The sequence below is a fragment of the Felis catus genome, chromosome B3, assembly GCF_018350175.1.
Source record: "Felis catus isolate Fca126 chromosome B3, F.catus_Fca126_mat1.0, whole genome shotgun sequence".
Taxonomy (NCBI): domain Eukaryota; kingdom Metazoa; phylum Chordata; class Mammalia; order Carnivora; family Felidae; genus Felis; species Felis catus.
In genome coordinates this window covers 37,729,941-37,749,587 of record NC_058373.1, presented here as the reverse complement: position 1 = coordinate 37,749,587, position 19,647 = coordinate 37,729,941, and the positions used below count along the sequence as shown (strand labels likewise).

Genomic DNA, 19,647 nt, shown 5'->3' with positions numbered 1-19,647 from the left:
AAATCAGGATAATGAGTAATGGCATTTAGCACCATGCCTGGCACATGGTAATCATGCAGTAAATGAGAGCTGCTATTATTATTTTCTTAACTGGATTGATTTTGGTAGTTTATTGTTTGATACATATTTCTGCCTTAGTCTCATTTTACAAAGTTCTTTTTTTTTTATTTTATTAAAATTTTTTTAACGTTTATTTTATTTCTGAGAGAGAGAGAGCACGAGCAAGGGAGGGGCAGAGAGTGAGGGAGGGAGAGGGAATCCCAAGCAGACTCCAGGCTGTCAGCGCAGAGCCTGGCATGGGGCTCAGTCTCACGAAGTGTGAGATCATGACCTGAACCGCAACCAAGAGTCGGACGCTCAACCAACTGAGCCACCCAGGCGCCCTATCATTCTACAAAATTCTTAACTGCCACTTCAGTATATGAATTCTTAGACTTGGGAGGACATTATTAAAGTTTAGAATCCTTGGTTGAGGGCATGTTTTGTAAAATCTGGAGAAAGTAGGGACTGTTGCTCCATAGTCTGCATTTGACCATAGCAGAAGTTTAAGAAGTATTTAGAAAGAAGAGTAGTCATAACTTGAAATAGCAAGTGTGGTCAGACATGAAGCCTGAGATCTTTATCAAGTATAACTTACTCAAGGTACCAAATGCATGTGTGTGTATGTGTGTCTGTGACTGCCATATAATAAATCACAACCAGAACCAAGGCCACCATTTATCAAATTCTTAGCACGTGCCACGTCCCTGGCTGGGTTCAAGGATGGGAAGGGAGTGGAAAAGAGGTGATCTAGATGTGGTCCATGTTCTCAGGGATCTCCCAGTCTTGGGGAGTGTGTGGTGGAAAGAAAGGCATCTATACAGGTAACTAGCACAAGGGAAGAGAGTTAATTTGGTAGATGGATAGAGGGTTAGAATAAAGAATAGAGTTACAAGGGGCCCCTGGGTGGCTCGATCAGTTGGGCGTCTGACTTCGGCTCAAGTCATGATCTCACAGCTTGTGGGTTCTTTTGAGCCCTGCGTTGGGCTCTGTGCTGACAGCTCGGAGCCTGGAGCCTGCTTTGGATTCTGTGTCTCCTCTCTCTGCCCCTCCCCCGCTCATGCTCTGTCTCTGTCTCTGTCTCTGTCTGTCTCTCTCTCAAAAATAAACGCTAAAAAAAATTAAAAAAAAAAAGAATAGAGTTAACAAGCTTTACATTTCCAATTAGAACATTGATGAGATGAGATGCTATTTTGTACACCACTCTTACCGGGTGGGGATCTGTGGGCATAACTCATAATAAAGCTAGAAGGACTTCAGAGTGTTCCCTAGCCACTTTCCCTAAACTCATTCCTATAAGTGTTTACAAGTCATATGTGTCCAGAGAAGAACACTTTCATGTTTCTTTTTTTTTTTTTTTTTAATTTTTTTTTCCAACGTTTATTTATTTTTGGGACAGAGAGAGACAGAGCATGAACGGGGGAGGGGCAGAGAGAGAGGGAGACACAGAATCGGAAACAGGCTCCAGGCTCTGAGCCATCAGCCCAGAGCCTGACGCGGGGCTCGAACTCACGGACCGCAAGATCGTGACCTGGCTGAAGTCGGACGCCCAACCGACTGCACCACCCAGGCGCCCCTTCATGTTTCTTAAATAACTCTGAAAGCAGAGTCTCCCACTTATAGAACAGAAAGGCAAAGAGAAAGCAGTTGAAATTTACTTAATATCTACAATGTGTGTGGGCTTTTTGTAATATTTAATTTTCTTGATTACTCTATAAAGTTGATATTTCCCCCATTTGACAGAAAGAGGAAATTGAGGTTCAGAGAGGATAAGTAACTGACTTGTGCCAGATAACACAACCAGTGAGCCCCAGAATTTGTTTGTTGCACATTTGCTTCCCAGCAAGCTGAATTGTACCTCTTAATGGTAGTAAAAGATCCGTACTTAAGCTATCTATTTTATCTTTTGAAGTTCTGTTTTCTTGTGCATCGTTAAGTTCTTTGTATTTAGCAGATGCCAGAGCCCACATAAAATAGCCACTGAAAGGCTACCCAAAGGCAGCAGGACTAAATAGCCAGGAAAGGTCACTGAAGTAATCTGTAAGGTACTCTAGCTTCATTGGGATTGGAGGCTTCCGTCTTGCTTTAGGGGTTCAGGATTTTTATTAATACCTTTGCCATATGGCCAGTTACTTTTGTAAATGTTTGATGTAGGAAGAAGGATGCAAAGTGTGGAGTCCCTGTGTTCACCTAAAACAAAGACGTATTGTAGTCTGGAATTCTGAACAGTGTTCAGAGGTGTCAGTGATCTTGCCATTAAAAATTATGTCTTCCCTTTTCAGCTTAAAGAAGTCTTCTGCTGAACTGAAAAAAATATTAGCCAATGGCCAGGTAGGTGTCATTACATATTAAGATTTTCACGTAGCAGTAACTTATTACTGTCCAGTTTTTGTACCCATATACTTAATAAACAGATAAAGAGCCTGTGAATGTCTTCTTGTCATAAATGAATTACAGTGGCTTAATTTGATTGGCAGAGCAATTTGCAGCACGTTTTTCAAACTGTGCTAATGGGTTTCACTCCCAGCAGATTGAAGTACCAGGCACCCACCCTGCTGCCATCTCAGTCTAAAAAAAGTTAATCAGTTCTGAACAAGTGTGTCAACCCATGGGTTGTTGAAATGGCCCAGCGTCCGGAGGTGGCTGCCACTTTCATTATCTTTGAGGAGAAGAGGAAAAACTGTTACTTTCTTACCTTGGCTCCTTCTTTTGTCCTGAAAGGAACGCTGGCTTTTTGGGGAACACCGTAACAGCAGACCTTTGGCGTTTAAAATCCTGGGCCTGAGAAGTCCTTGGTTTGGTTGGCCTAGTGGACTGGCCATCTAAAGCTGCGTGACCTAACCCAGCCAGTGAGGGACAAACAGGCCTGCGGGCCAGGCATTTCTCACTAATTTTGATTCCAGTAAATGGACACATCTGAAATAGTATAGTGCTTTTAAACATACACTGGCAAATTAAGCTACCTACAGGGTCCTCGATTCTTCAATAGCAACATAAATGCGTTTTAATGTTTGTTATAGAAGAAGCCCTTTGATAGCCTTGGAGGCAGGCGCCTGTCTATTGCGATCAAGCCTGCCTATTAGGCTCTATTGACTGAGACATCTGTGTCACTGCAAATAAAAGACTCTTATTGATTTTCTTAACTGCTGTTCACTTCCCGTCCATGTTTCGAAGGCTGAAATCTTAATTATCTCAGATGCTTATTCAGTGCCTTCACACGCTGACCTCTCCAAGCCTCATTGGCATTTCATGAATCAAGTACTTGTAGTGGAGCACGTCAAGAAGACAAAGCTGGGTCCTTGTGCTTGTCCTTTAATATCACCTGTAACTTTGTGGCCTAATAGATGGATGCTCATGCCTTAAAACAGTGACGGTATGATAGTGCTTCTGGAAGCCCTACTTATTTAGCACACAGTCCCTTGAATACAGTTAGAAAAAATAAGTTGATCCGGTTCTGACATCTGGTCGTCATCCAGAGTGTGGGAATTCTAGTCCTTAGATATTCTGTGTACAGCCAAGGAGAATCTGGTGTTGTCTCTATAATCATGATGGTTTCAAAATTTTATATAGTGTTTATCTAGTACCTAAAAGTACTTAAGCAGCCAGAGGTTTGTTTGGATTGATATCTGCAAATGTGTCCCCCTAGTGCCCTGGATGTGTTCGGACCCAGTATGAAACAAAACCTGGCTAAAAGCAGAAATAGCGAGCTTGGGATTTTTCCGTGTCTCTTAACACGCTTGCAAGTCTAGTTACTAATTGTAACTTAAGTGTGAGTCACATGCGTTCTTCAGCTGGAAAATATACTTCAAAATTGACATAAATTAAGAAGCTTTAACTACATTTGTTCAACTCAGGCAATGGAAAATAACCTGTCATAGATTCCTCTTTCAAAGATGAAAAACAGTTTATTTCCACTGCAAAAAATAAGCATTCTGAAATGTTCCTAATGTTTTGACAACAAACCTAGTACCATAAATATCTTAGTGGTTTCAGTTATGAGGTTCTCTGTGGTGGAAGGCTGTCATAAGAATGATTTTTGACACTTAAAGATTGTTTATTGCCTTCCCTTGGGAATGTGTTAACCCCGTGTTAAACAGTTTGGCGTTTTCTTTCTTTTAAGGAACAGCCTTTATTTGCTTTCAGTCACAACGAACAAAACAGAAAAACCCACGTTTGGAAGTCCTCATAATACCTCCTCCTTGTGCTAATTTCTCAGTTCCTTGGTACTATAGGGTAACTAAAGACTGAGCTAGATTGCATCGCAGTGAAGTAATGTGCCCAGTTGTGGCATCAATAAATTTCTGGGCTGAGCACTGACACCACTTGATATGGAAGATGTAAGTCACATTTAACGATACTTTAACACTTGAGCATAGTTTTTTATTTTAGTGGTTTATGCTCTCAAGCATTAATAATGATTTGCCTTTCCACTAGCCTCCACTTAGGTTTAATAAGGAATTCATATTAATCATTAAAAGAAAGGGACATGATTCTTCAAGATAATCAAATATTGACAGGTTAGAAATAGCTTTCTGCCTGGGTTCATTGATATAGGTTATGTGATATAAATATTTATTTCTTTTCTGTCACTCAGAGTAAATGCCACCAATTGATTCAGCATTGATATAGTGTCAACAGTTCATAAGAAACATTTGACTGGCTTGTGTTTTCCGATTAGTCTCTGCTCTATAAAGTGGGATTTACTAAATCTCTCCAATTGTCTGCTCATACAGTGTGACTGCTTTCTGAAACCATTATTGCTTCGATTTGTGAAGCAAAGGTCTAGTGATGGGTCTAGTTTCTGTCAGACCTTTACATATAAAATAAGGATTAATTGAGCATTTTTATTTTAATGATTTATAAGCGATAGGTGCTGATTCTTCTTAACACAGGCAGACAATAAACAAAGAATATTTTCTTTGCTGATCCATAATTGAATTCCATTTCATTTTCCCCATTAATTGCATTAATATTGTATTAAATCAAGCACTTTTTAAGAGTTTAACATTTAGTCTTTGGAATGGAGACATCGTTTTTCTTTTATCATTTAATGACCGAGGATTCCTTTTTTTGCCAGCTTAAAAAAAGCCAGATTGTAAGATTTTTTTTGGCATGTTTCATTGAGAGCTATAGATCAGTATCATTGCTGTGATTTCGTGATGTGTTTTTCCCACTTGCTTTTCAGTGCGGTATCATCTCTTTAACATTGGCCCTTGATGTGAAACTGATTAGAAATGGCCCAGTGGGTCAATTTAAAGGATTAAAAAAGTGTATAGTTACTCCAAGGATGAACAACTTTGACCTTTGCATCTCTAAAGTTGTTTCTCTTCTTTTCGTGTTTTAGCTTTTATAGGAGAAGGTGACAATATTTTCCTATTCCTGATAAATTAAGTATAGTTGTACTGAGAAGCCACAGATCTTAGAACTAATTCTGATCCTGCTGCATGTTTGGCTATTTTGAGAACTTGAGATGCCTTTAAGCATACTTATTGTGTTTAGAAAATAAAAAGGAGGGGAGCACTAGGTGGCTCAGTCAGTTAAGTGTCTGACTTCGGCTCAGGTCATGATCTCACGGTTTGTGGGTTTGAGTCCCGTGTTGGGCTCTGTGCTGACAGGTCAGAGCCTGGAGCCTGCCTCAGATTCTGTATCTCCCTCTCTCTCTGCCCCTCCCCCACTCATGCTCTGTCTCTGTCTCTCTCTCTAAAAAATGAATAAACATTAAAAAAATATTTAGGGGTGCCCGGGTGGCTCAGTAGGTTAAGCAACTGACTTCAGCTCAGGTCATGATCTTGTGGTTCGTGAGTTCAAGCCCTGTGTTGGGCTTTGTGCTGACAGCTTGGAGCCTGGAGCCTGTTTCGGATTCTGTGTCTCCCTCTCTCTCTGCTCCTCCCCCGCTCATGCTCTGTCTCCCTCTCAAAAATAAATAAACATTAAAAAAAATTTTTTTTAAAAGGAAGAAAAATAGGAATTTGACTATAAAATAAGCTTTAAAAGCTGTATAATCACCACTATATAAAACTCTTTAGATTCTTATGGTTCATCTTAGGTCCTATGACAAGACCAAAACATAAATGAGACTGTATGGAAGTCCACACCGCATGACCCTCTCCTCTATCTGCACAGACACAAAAGTGCATACTTCATGACACCATCCTCTGCCCACACAGGAACAACCTTGCCGCCTTGCAGGTTGTCCTGTCTGGTTCACGTTTCATTCCAGCCCCTGACTCTCCTTCAGCAGGAGCAGAACCCGATGCCTGTCATTGTTCCCAGGTCATTTGCCCTCTTTCAGTTGACATGTAATTTTAACTCCAATGGCTTTTTCTTCCTCTAGTCTCACATATAGTATTCTGCCTTTTATTTGCTTTTTTTAGTCAAAGCAAGAAAACCAAGTTATATTTTAAAACAATTTAGTATCTCTATTGAATAAAAACTTTATTTCACTTCTTTTCTATATAGCTATGTGATCTTTAAAACATTTCTTTTCTTAAAAACAAATACCATAGCTGATGAAATTGCTTTTAACTTGTGGGTGCCCTTCTGTTGATTGTTTTCCTTCCTGTGGACCAGTGACCACTGATGGGAGAGGACGTCCCTCCATACTTAGCCAGGACATCAGCTGCTGACATATGGCATTGAGCAGAAAATACTGAAAGACCAAGTTCTAGCCTTGACTAGTTGCTGTTGACTAGTTTTATGACCTAAGTGAATTGGGCTATGTGCTTGAAATGCTGCAAAATTCTGTGATTTTTTTTGATACTTGATCCCAACTGTAATATTTAAATATTGTACATTGTAGGCATATAAATCCCACCTTTGTGTCAAAATGAACACTGTTCCTGTGCTTCAGTCTGAAAAGTTCAATTAATATTCTTATCTAAGGAAAAAAGGCAAAAATGTTATTAGCTGTTAGTTGATCCTGTTCATGATGTTTTTCATAGTCAAGATCAATTAAAGTAACCTGTTTTTTTTTTAAGTTTATTTTATTTTGAGAGACAGAGAGAGAGAGAGAGAGAAAATTCCAATCAGGCTCAATGCAGGGCTCGAACTCACAAACCATAAGATCATGACCTGAGCCCAAATCAAGAGTTGGATGCTTAACCGACTGAGCCACCCAAGTGCCCTGAAGTAATCCATTTTAATCAGAGATTTGAGATTCTCAAAAGGTTGTTTGTAATCAGTTAATGAGCTTGTCTCTAACAGTTTTCTTTTAAAACATTTTTTACATGAATAATATTTGCATACTATATAAAAGTTAGAAAATCCAAATAAGCCAAAAGAAAAAGAATCTGATATTTTTTAAATATAAAAACCTATCAGTCAGCTCATAGGCCAGGCAAAGGTCTATAAAACTTTAAAACATTGTAGAAACACTTTACCTTTTTATGGATACTGTCTTTTTAAGTGAGATGGTTTTAGAACTTTTGCTTCAAAACCACTTTTATCTTTATGAGGCTCTTACAATCTTATTGTCTGAGGGATTCCAAATTTCTATCCTTGAATTTGCTCACATGCTGCTTAGCACACGCACACACACGTGCACACACACCCACACCCACAGTACACAGCGTCTCTCAGCCTAACCCCTGGTGGATGCCTACCACTCCTGGTCAGGTCAGAATGCTGGGTATGGGGGGCAGGCGGCTGCTCCACTTCTCTTTTCAGGGTCCTGAGTTTGCGAGGTAAAATAACCCTACGATGTCAGGACTATAATGATTCAAGCAGCTCAGAGACTTGCCATACCTACCCATTTGCCTTCTCTTCAATAGAATGCCACAAAATCCAGCCCCCTGCAAAGTCCTAGGTCCATCCCAGAGTGTCATTGGAATGTGGAATGACAATATGTCTCGGCTTGTATATTTTTCTGAGAGGAAACTACTGGTCCTTTTATCTGGAAGGTCCTGACGGAGTGGTGGAGGGGATGTAGTCTTAAGACTGTGGCCCCTGCGGAGCCTGGATCCTATGTAGTCCATGAAATTTGCTCTCTTGGAAATTTACTTTGAGCCTTGATGAGGGTGCAGCTTGTTAGGCAAGTTAATGGTACAAATGAGGTGGTTAAGAGTGCTGTTTAGACTACCTTGAGAAGTGTTTTGGAAGGAATTAGCCTGTTTGTACTTGCCAGTAGGTCCCGAAGTTTCCATGTATATCCTTCGTCGCCATTGATCAAAGCCCACCTGGTCCTAGCTGTGCTACTGAACATCTCAAATTCCTTTATGTGCCTCTCTCCTTCATGCTGTTTTACAATTTCTCTTTTGGTCTGGAAGAAGGAAGTTTTCTTTTCTTCTCTTCTTTTCATGTTCCATCTTTCATGCAGGTTAAAACATGGTTTCTGTTTTTCTGTATTAGTAATACAAGAAAGGTAATGAAGAGCAAAATTTCCCTCAAATAGGAAAATAGCTGCCAGTTTTTCTGACTTGTCTATCATTTTGTCTCTGACCATAAATATAGTAATTAGCTGATTGCAAATTGCACCAATCAGGTTGTACTACAATTAAATTGGGTGTTGAATTGGCCTTTACACATTACTCTGTCAATATTCTTTTAGGGATTGGCAGAACGGCTTGGAAAGGAAGCTGTTTCTGTTACCTGCACTATACTGCTAATTATCACAGCTCTCTGAAGCTTCAACTTCAGAAATGTATAGAAGAAAAATATTTCCCTTGATAAATGGAGCCTTGCTTTATTCAATTGGCGGAAGTTTAGAGCAAAATATTTAAAGGTTTACTATAATGGTCTGAAAGCAAACTATTTTTTTTTCCAGGTGATATTGAATTAAAAACTCCATCTGCCCATGCAAGGCAGTGCAATTCCCAGGAAATTGATTTTTTTTTTCAGGGCTTACTATGGCTTTTCCCAAGCTTTCGCTATATGGAAAATAACACTTTTATTGAATCCATTTAGTGAATAAAGTTGGCAGTTAATTTTTAAGCAACTGGACCACTGTGTAGAAAATTACTGAATGCATCAAATATAATCTGACTAGTCTCAAAGTCATTTGATAAATAATTTAAGGAGTTCTTTACAACTCCAAAACATTATTTTGTGGGCGCTAGAATAATTGACTACTATTCATGATACAAACGAGAGTAGTCTTTGTGGTGTAGTAGTTTTATGGAACCTGAGAAAATGTGCATGCTATTTAGCATATTAAATGATGAAAATGACTTGAGTTTATAAGAATCACATTATTATATGTTTTCCCTTTATGGATTTCAGTATTTCTCTATGTATGCATTCTTAAGTGCGCCGATTTGACACTTTTCCATCGGCATAATATGATTTCTACCCAGTTACCGCTGTATACTAATTTATTGTTTCCAAAGGAAAGCTGTATCTACTCCAGGAAAATCATTAACATTATTCAGTTAGTTTGTTTAATGTTAACTGTGGGGTCACCTGAGGAGTTTTCAGGGGCTGATTTATTTACAGATTGTGCATTAGATTACTGGGTATGTGTCTGTGTGTGTGTGCTGTCTTCCCAAGTTTGATTTTGGTTATGTGCACTGCTGTTTGGCATTGGTTATGTGTAGTGCTAGAGACTGTGTTCTTATCCGTATCTCTGACCTGACCCTTTTGAGCTATGTTATATCATTCCATTTTGACACCTTTTATCAAACTTTAATGAAATGACCCAGGCAAACAAATTGTCATTAAACTTTCCATCACTTTGTCCCTTGGTATCGTCTTTTATAAATTGGACAGCAAATGTTGTATTGATCTTCTCGTTCTTGCAGCTGAACTTGAAATGACCCAGACTGCTTGTTGTTTATGGCCCAGAGTTGCTTTTCCTTGACATTTCCATCCACAGCATGACACCCTTTTTGTTTTTCTTTCTTTCTCATGGAGATGAATGAACAAGACATACGGTATCGAGACACTCTTGGTCATGGCAACGGAGGCACAGTCTACAAGTGAGTAGTCGATTTTGTTTAAACTTTCTATCCACTTTTGCCAAATGTGAGTATCCAAGCTCTCCGTGGCAAAGATTTTTAAATGACCACTGGCACTTAGATTTTATTTCTACTTTTGACTCCAAAATTCTGCAAGGCATCTATTTTCTGAGGAATTGCTTGCAAAAGTGCATTTATATTGCCTTTTTAATATTTCTGAGTCTGCATCTCTCCTGGGTGAACGTTAATAGTCCACCATTAACAGGTGTACCTTTAACTGGCCTGAAGTTTAATGCATTTTTTTTCCTTTGCTCTTTAACACCATTTTTTTCTAAACTTGCTAGCACCCTGTACTAGTCCCCTGCCTTTTTACAGCTGTGCCCAGTGGAAGACAAACCTTATAAATACCATTGCTTTGCCCTGTGTCGACACTGTAAGTTATTAAAAAGCCTTCTTCCTGTTGTATTTCCTTCTCTCCCTAGTCCCCTGAGAGAATTTCTACACATTGATGAATATGTTAAGTTATAAAATTCTCCCAAATTCCACTAGCAGTGATCTTACCCTAAAGGAGTGTTCATTTTCATATTAAAAAATGCTAACCATAAAAAATAGTTCTCTCGACAGGGAAGTCTTTCTCATGCAGTAGTGCAAAGTTTAAACTACATAATGTAATATCTAGTACTTAATAGTCTGCAATGGTGTATGAAAAATATTCCACTAGGAATTAAAAAATCCATACTCTGTATGAAAGCCCTGAGGGAGTAATAAAGCTTTCCTCCAGAGAGCTGTTTTCCATATATACACTAACTCTGTATCACATTATGATTGTGTTTTTACCTTAGATGTTTTAATGTTGATATTAATATATATTTTCAAAGTTGTGAAATAATTTATAATTGGTTATTAATGTTCTTGGAATTTTAAGTGTTTGCTAACCACGTGACTATAGATAAAAATTTCCCTATTGCCTTATGACCATGAAGGGTCACATCTTAAAATCCCAGAACATCCTCCACACAGAGATGCAGCCTTGGCGTAGAATTAGGTGTCTCAGGGTTAGAAGCTTCTTCAAAGTCGTCTGACCTATTCACTCACTCAGGGCTTCAGTATTCTCTCTACAGGTAGAGCCAGGATTGGAGTCCATTCTCTTGAATCTAGTCCTTTAAGAACTTATGTTCATGTATTTGGATTCTTTTTTTCCTACAGATGACTGGGTACTGTGGATAGTTGGTCTGAAAGATAAGTGCTTCCACTGTAATAATTCAGAGAATTAAATAATAGTGCAGCCCTAACATGATCCTGAGGCCATGCCCTTCAAATGTTTGATGGCTACCTACTGTGTCTGAAGAGTTTGAGGCACTCTTGTCCTTCCCTGGATTGTACTGACATCCCTTTCCAAGTAGCCCCCAGTGCTGCATAAACAGCATCTCTTCATCTTGTTCGTAATCTGACTGGAGTTTTTACCCTGTTCTGAACATTCTTGGGTTCAGGTACCCTTAGAAAGGACAGAAGGAGGAACCTGCATGCCCTGATTTGCTTCTCTTAAGTTCACTGTAGAGAGCACTTTTCAAAGCCTCAACCTTTCTTTTTATTAATGCTTTTATGCTGATAGCCAGATAAAATAAAACAGGAAAGAAACAGGAAAGATTTCTAGCAACTCTTCAACTCTTTGGGTTCCTTTTAATGGCTTCAAATGGAATCCCAAAACATTTCTTTAGACTCCTAACCTATTTATTTGCTCTGTTTAACCACATGTTGAACGCTCAGGCATGGTTGTGGTTTTAAATTGAAGCCCTATTGTGAATTTAGTGTTCTGGTTTATTCTAGAAGGGGGGAAACGTAAGACCACCAAACTCCAGCAGATGATTTTTATTAGAAATAATATCCCAGATGTTAACATTTTAATCTTTTATTTTACAACACAGGTTACCAACAGAAAGGGGAGAGGGAGGCAGGGGAATGGAAATAACCTGCCTATGTACCAAGGAAAAATGACAATATAGAATCATGTTAATGTTTTATTATTTTTTTAATTATGGTGAGAAGCATAAAATTTAGTGTCTTAACCATTTTTAAGTCTACAGTAGTTCAGTGGCATTAGGTACATTCATACTGTTGTGCAACCATCAACACCATCCATCCCAGAACTGTTTTCATCTTGTAAACCTGAAACCTGTACCCCTTACACAGTAACTCCTTGTTTGCTTTGTTAATGTTTGTAGCCAAGAAGCATGGCCACAAGATCTCCTTTTATTAGGAGAACTGATAAAAGAACACATTATCTTTTTTTTTTTTAATTTTTTAATGTTTATTTTTGAGAGAGAGAGAAACTGAGACAGAGACAGAGCATGAGTAGGGGAGGGGCAGAGAGAGAGGGAAACAGAATCAAGAGCAGGTTCCAGGCTCTGGGCTGACCGCGCAGAGCTTGATGCGGGGCCCAAACCCATGAATCATGAGATCATGACCTGAGCTGAAGTTGGACACTTAACTGACTGAGCCACCCAGGCGCCCCAACAACACATTATCTTACACCTCCTTAGCACAAGTTCTATACCTGCTGGAATGCTATGTTAATATTAGCAACTTACCGTGAGTTTACTTGTCTACTGTGGCTAGTGCTTAATATGTGTGTGTTGTAATATATTTTTTTAAATGTTTATTTTTGAGAGAGAGAGTTGGGGAGGAGCAGAAAGAGAGGGGAGACAGAGGATCTGAAGCAGGCACTGCGCTGACAGCAGAGAGCCTGAGGTGGGGCTCAAACTCATGAGCTGTGAGATCATGACCTGAGCAGAAGTCGACATTTAACTGACTGAGCCACCCAGGGGCCCCAGATTTAAGATGTTTTTTTGTTTTGTTTTAATGTTTTATTTTATTTTATTTATTTATTTTTTTTTTAATTTTTTTTCAACGTTTATTTATTTTTGAGACAGAGAGAGACAGAGCATGAACGGGGGAGGGGCAGAGAGAGAGGGAGACACAGAATCGGAAACAGGCTCCAGGCTCTGAGCCATCAGCCCAGAGCCCGACGCGGGGCTCGAACTCACGGACCGCGAGATCGTGACCTGGCTGAAGTCGGACGCTTAACCGACTGCGCCACCCAGGCGCCCCTGTTTTATTTTATTTTTGAGAGAGAGAGAGATAGAGCGTGAGTGGGAGAGAGGCAGAGAAAGGGGGAGACACAGAATCGAAAGCAGGCTCCAAGTTGTCAGCACAGAGCCTAACACGGGGCTCAAACCCACGAACCACGAGATCATGACTTGAGCCAAAGTCGGACGCTTAACCAACTGAGCAACCCCTGGATTTAATATATTTTTGACAGTGGTTGTTTATGGAGAGTGAGTGGCAGTAACATGATGATTTTAGTGCTTTATTTTACACACTATATTTCTATACAAAGAAGACATCCCATTTATCTTATTGCTTAGGTGATCCTTAAGAGGAGAGAAGGTAAAGATACCAAATTGCTTAACCACTTGTTATTGATCATTGGTCTTCATTTCTGCCTGGGCTTCTGTTGTATTGTTCTTATATCCCTGGCTTTTAGTTCGGCACAAAGAAATGGTATAATTGTCAAGAAATGAGAATCCACTTTACTAAAGTCTCCATAAAACTGTTTGATGTGTTATGATTGACTTTCTCCTACACTAAGTTTACCTTAATGGTGTTGACTATAAAAATTGTGATTTTTCAAACAAAATGATTATATTACAGGCTATGCTACATAAACTAGATGAAGAAAATATTGGAAAATCCACTCATTGGTAACAAAACTGGCTAATGGGCCTATTTAATTTTTTTTCTTATAAAGTACAATAAAGCTAATAAATGCAAAGCAAAAGTTTAATATTTCTTTCTTATTTGCTCCACTGATGGGATGTTGTGAATTTCAAAGGATAGGATATCGTGTGTAACTGCAATATATATTGTTTAATAGTTGATCACATTTTTGCCTTTTAAGTTTGGATGTTCCCCCCAGTTCTACAGTGTGAAATTCTGGGCCCAGACGTTTAAACCAAGTAGTATTGTGGGTGCTGTGCATAGTCCTCTGCTGAGTTATTCTCTGTGTTATGATAATGACTTAGGTAATTTTAAGTTGGTATTTCTTGGATTACTAATTTGGGTGAAATGGATTATAAAGGAAATATGTTAGGCTAAAGTTTTATTTATGCCTGGGAAGAACAATAATTTAGGAAAAGAAAATGAATGTACTCTCATTATTGCTCCATTTCCCAAAATGTTACATGTTGCTCCAACCCCCCCCCCCCCATTCAAGAAAGACACATATCCTCTTCCCCTCTATGAGATTCACAGTGAATTTTAAAAACTTTGAGAAAGTAGAGAACAGGATGTGTTGTGGGTAAGTACCCTGAATCTGCCCCTAAGTAGCTGTGTGACTGGCGGAGAGTTACATAACGTCTTCTGCCTCATTCTCCCCATGTGTCAAAGGGGGTAATGACCTCTAATAAGGTTGTTGTGAGGTTAAATGAGATGTTCCATAGAAAAGGAACTTAGCACTACGACGGAGTAAATGTTAGCTAACTGGCAATGGTAGTACCAAATAATAGAAAAATTGTTGACCCCTGTGCTTCCTATGCTTACTTGACTGCAGGGCTCTTATTTTGAGGAACATCTACAGACATCTCTCAGATGTTGAATTGTGTTAGAGTTGCGTTTAATTAATTTTGAGAAATTCTGCATTATATTATGATACATGGTATGCTTCTGAGTTTCCTGCTATTCTCTAGTTGTCTCATGAATATGATTTATTATACCTTACATTACAATGATTTTTTAGAAGTTTCAAAGTATTTTCTCTTTTATCATAGTTTTTTGTTTTCAGCCTGCTCTAGGACAGCCGGTAAATGTTAATAAGCCCATTTGACCACGGGAAAAAGCTAGGACCCCCAGGCCTGTGGCCATTCAGTGGCAAAGCCAGAATTCTGTCTCTCTCCTCTTTGCTCTGTGTTTTTCCCCCAGGCAGTGTTGTTTCTCAAGGTCAAGCAGAGTCCATTGTGTTTCCTTGTATTTCCTAGTGTACTGCGCACAGTCCTAGGGATAGGATAGATGCTTTATACATGTTGGCTGAAATGAGAATGAGGCAAGTGGGGTTTTTTCCCAAGTAGGTTTTAGTAAGGCCCTTTAATTGGATTCTCCCCATAGCTAGCTAGTTTTAAAGCCTGCATACTTGTTTTACAACACTCACCTAGAAGAATAGGAATTTCTAAACTAAGGGCATATATTTGAATGATAAATTAACCCAACATACTAGTTACTGCCCTCTTTTTTTGTATAGTATGTCACATTGCAATGAAAGTAATTAACAGGCCCACTTACTTTGGAAACATTCTATGATAATGAAGGCCAGTCACTCGGGTTCTTTGCTCCCCCAGGGCATTGTTTGATGGAGTCACTTAAGCTTTGGGTCCAGAAATAAAGTAATATTTAACTCTTAGGACTTAAGTCATGCTAATAAGTCAGTTAGCTAACAAGCACTTAAGAATCATCTTTTATTTTATTTTTTCCTTTCCAAAAAGATTATCAGCTTTTTGGTCACATATATAGGTGTTTGAAAAGAGTAATGAAATGTCCGCCTCCATTTGCTTCCTATAGTTACATTAAGGGTCTAACCTGAATTTTGGGTACGATTTTCTCAGTGATATAATGGGTAGCATATGTACTGCCTACATGGTATTTTAAGATTGGATATATACCATTATTTAAGAATTGATTTGACTATATCTAGAGACAACATGAAGAGGGAAGGGATAATAATTCTCAAAGGTGTTGGTCCGTCCTTCTCTCTTTTGTCTTATCCATTTATGAGATATTTGTTAGGCAGTAGGGTAAGGATGGTCCTTGGAGATAGTAACTGAGATCACATGAACTAACTATTAAGTTGTATTCTGCCCTTTACGTGGCTGTAGAGGCCATGTAAAACATTACGTTTATGTTTTTGGAGCTGGAATTAGATCAACTCATTACGGTAACCTGATGTATTTAATGAAAATTAGAAGCTCTGGTGGTCAGTTATATAAAATGAGAAAACACATGAATTGCTGTCTAATTAAATGCTGTTTAGTAAACTAAACTTGTCAAAATATGGGATTCCTGAGGGGAAAGTATAATAAAAAGGAGTCGTTGAAGAAAATGTTGGGAACCACATAGTACTCAGAAAGCTCTCACTTCTCTTTCACTGGCTACCCTGAACGTGCCAAACCACATCAGCAGTAGTTCTGACCCCAGCTTCTCTACTGACTGCACCAGTGACCCCACTCCTTTATATTTTTTTCCCTGAGGTGCATCTTGTAAATTAAGAGTAATTTTTAAGTGGTTTTGATATTGACCCAAGAGCTAGGGTGATTGTTTGATTTATTTTAACTTTAAATTTCTAATCAAATGAAGAGCCTTTTCCTTGCAGCCAAGATCATATTTTAAACAAGCAAACAAGATATCATCTTAATACAAAATTAAATACTTGTATATGGCTGGGTTGTGTTAAAGTATCATGTGACAAACAAGGATATTAATATTTCCAGAAAATCAATGACTGTTTGTCAAGTAAAATTAATTATGTATGTTTCCCTCTCTCCCTCTCTCAGCATTCACTGTTATAGGTTTGTTTCATACAATAATGTATATTGTATTGATTGGACTCTAAAGAATGAACGTGAGCTTGTGATTCTCTACACCTTTCCCACCTTTGCTTCCCCCACTCCATGTTCACACGTGCTCATATCCATTATGGCAATGATGGATTATTGGCATCTAACCAACATGACAGGATGTTACAGGTCGCTGAGCAGAGATTTTCAGACTCTGTTTCCACCCGAATTAACTATTATTGAAATAGTTTATTGAGATTGAAGTATTGATCATTTCTGCTAACCTTGGCTTAAGGGAAGGAAAAGGAGGCAGAGGTGTTCTTAAAAGACACTAAATTTAATTTTAAAAAATCTCATCTATTTAGCCTTTTCTTCTTCCTGTTTTATAGCCCCTGTTGTTTTATTGCTTGGAAGAGGGTATCTTGGCTTTATTTTTATGACAGTATAATTATACTTCAGAAATGCACTTGATTACTATGGGTAACAAAATTGTTCTAGTATATTGGTTTGGCCAATATTGCTATACAAACAACTTTTCAGTCAATTGAGTCTGGTAAAAATCAATACATTATGGTAATATTTCAAGTAAGAATTTGCTGAATCTAAGTATTTCAACACCATCTCCTTTCAGGGAAAAAATTGTTTTAAAGTGGCAGGACTTCTTTCTACTATTTTATTTTACTAAAAATGCTTACTTTATAAAGAAATTTAAAGTCCCCAAGCAGAAGTGATTGTGAAGAGATATACATTAGCTCACATGGGTTTTTATAGGGTGCGGGAGATCTAGTTTTCCTTTGGAATCTATCCTCTGGCTGCATTAGGAGGGGACAACATCTGGGTTTGACTTCATCTTGTAGCATGCCACTTTGGGACTCGTGTGTCTAGTTCTGGGTACTGAGTTTTTACAGAGATATGGACAGTCCAGAGACCACCCAGAGAAGCATGGGGAGAATAATAAGGGGGCCCAGGAATTGGGCCTCTCCAATCCTCCTTTACACACTTGCTGAACAGTCTCATTGTAAGTCCCTGTTGTGTGGATGGCACCCTGCTGGTTGTTGGGGATGGCCTGGCTCTCATTTGACCTTGTCCAGATAGATGAAGTAAGTGCAGACTTCCCAGTCTAGGGCGCATGTCTGTATGTGTAATACCCAGGCCCCGGGTTGGGGCTGAGGAAGGGATGATGAGTTTTGGCTCTTTCCTCGGGAAGAATCAGTAAAGGCCTCATGGAAGAACTGGTATTTGAGTTGAGAAGTGGTTGAAGGAATTGGCCAGCGTTTATCTGACGATTAAGGGTCTCCATGACCTCTGACTTCTTAAAAAGTCATTTCTGTCGACAGAAGAACAGGTTTGTTCTGTGTGTTTCTGAAGGCTAGCCTCAGATTGCTCCTCTGGAGTGTCTCCTGACCAGCCTGCTTTCGGTTAGAGTGAGTGATGCACTCTTCCTACCGTTCTTCCCACTGGACGGTCCTCCCTGGAGGAGAGCTGTGTCAGTGAATCTGGGTGGGCACTTACCAGAGGCACTGCACCTCACCTACCGTAGGAACTGGGGCAGTGATTCAGGAATTAACCTGCAGAGGCAGATTCTTCACAGTCTGAGGAGGAACACACAGTGTGGTCTGTGGCTGGGTGGCTCTGGGACTGTGAACCCTCTTACCTTAAGCAGAACAGCATGGCTGGTGTTCAGAACCACTGAGAAAAGAATTCCCACTTAGACCTGGACATGAGTTGACTACAGAGGTCACTCCTGAGGCTGATGTTGCAGAATTAATTAGCATTCAGCTACTATAAAAATCTTATGTCATGTCTTGCTTGGTTTTGTTCTTTAAAATTTTATCTTATTGTTTATTCATTTATTCATTGACTAAATACAGTTGACCCTTGAACAACACAGGTTTGACTTGCACGGATCCACCTATATGTGGATTTTTTTCAGTAAACAGTACAGAACTGTAAATGTGTTTTCTCTTATGATTTTCTTAATAACATTTCTTTTACGGTATATAACATGCGACGTACAAAGTATGTGTTAATCGACTTTATGTTATCTGTGAGGCTTCCAGTGAGCAGTAGGCTATCAGTAGTTAAGTTTTTAGGGAGTCAAAAGTTACATGCCAATTTTCAACTACATAGGGGGCACAGGGGTCAGTGCCCCCAACCCCTATCTTGTTCTGGGGTCTACTGTCCTTACTGTCGTTCTATGCCAAGGAGTGTTCTGTGTATTTGTGGTCCAGTAGTGAATAAGACAGGTCCCCTGTGCTCCTGGAGTTCACACTAGTGGGGCGAACAGACAATAATCAAGGAAATGAATACTGAAGTAAGATGATATCAGACCTTGCAAGTGCTGTAAAGAATGTAAAATAGTTGCTCAGCAAGGCTTCTCTGAAGAGGTGATGTTTGAGCTCAGACCTAAAGGACAGCAAGGAGCCAGTCATGGGAAAACCTGGGAGAAGAACCTCCCAGGTAGAAGGAGCCACTCTGGCAAAAGCCTGAAGATAGGCATGAATATATTGTGTCCAGGCCAGTGTGGCTATAGCAGAGTGAGCCCAGGGGAGAACAGAGAGACAGGCAGAGGCCTCATCATGCTGGATCTGTCAGGCCTTGCCGAATCCTTTCTCAGAAGGTTACCCCCTTTTCACCAGTGAGAAAGATATAGCTTGGAAGAATTAAGAGGCATGCCCAAGGTTCAAATCAAGATTAGAACTCAGTATCAAAGCATTGAGTCATACACGTTTAATATGTACAATTTTTAGAAATTGTACAGAATTCAGGTGTTCTGACACTTAGATTAGTACTTGGGACCACTACTCAAGCTAGGAGTTTTCTATTTGACATTCCCTCTCTTGAGTTTCCTCCTCTTTAACCCAAATTAATTCTGGATATAAGATATAAATATATAATTCTGCAAGTCAGTGATGTACCATCTCTAGTTATAGAGGCTTTTTAATAGACATGAAAACAACCATTTCTTGGCAGAGTTATTGCAATATGTCTTGTTACTCTATCTTTTGGGTCTCTTTCCTTATCAAAAACTTAGAATTTAATAATCAAATCCCTAGATTAATTGTATGGTTATGCTAGTGGAGGTGGTGCATTTCTTGATTTATAAAACACATTAA

The 19,647-nt window shown here is 39.2% G+C and overlaps 1 protein-coding gene across 7 annotated transcripts in view; it reads left to right on the top strand.

Moving 5' to 3' along the window:
* MAP2K5 (mitogen-activated protein kinase kinase 5) overlaps positions 1 to 19,647 on the top strand; it is a 277,702-nt gene that overhangs the window by 48,986 nt on the left and 209,069 nt on the right. For all 7 annotated transcript variants that reach the window (XM_019832175.3, XM_019832177.3, XM_019832174.3 and 4 more), the window contains exons 7-8: positions 2,322 to 2,370; positions 9,886 to 9,950. In XM_019832175.3, coding sequence (XP_019687734.1) covers positions 2,322 to 2,370; positions 9,886 to 9,950 — 114 coding nt within the window. The remainder of the gene's footprint in view (positions 1 to 2,321; positions 2,371 to 9,885; positions 9,951 to 19,647) is intronic.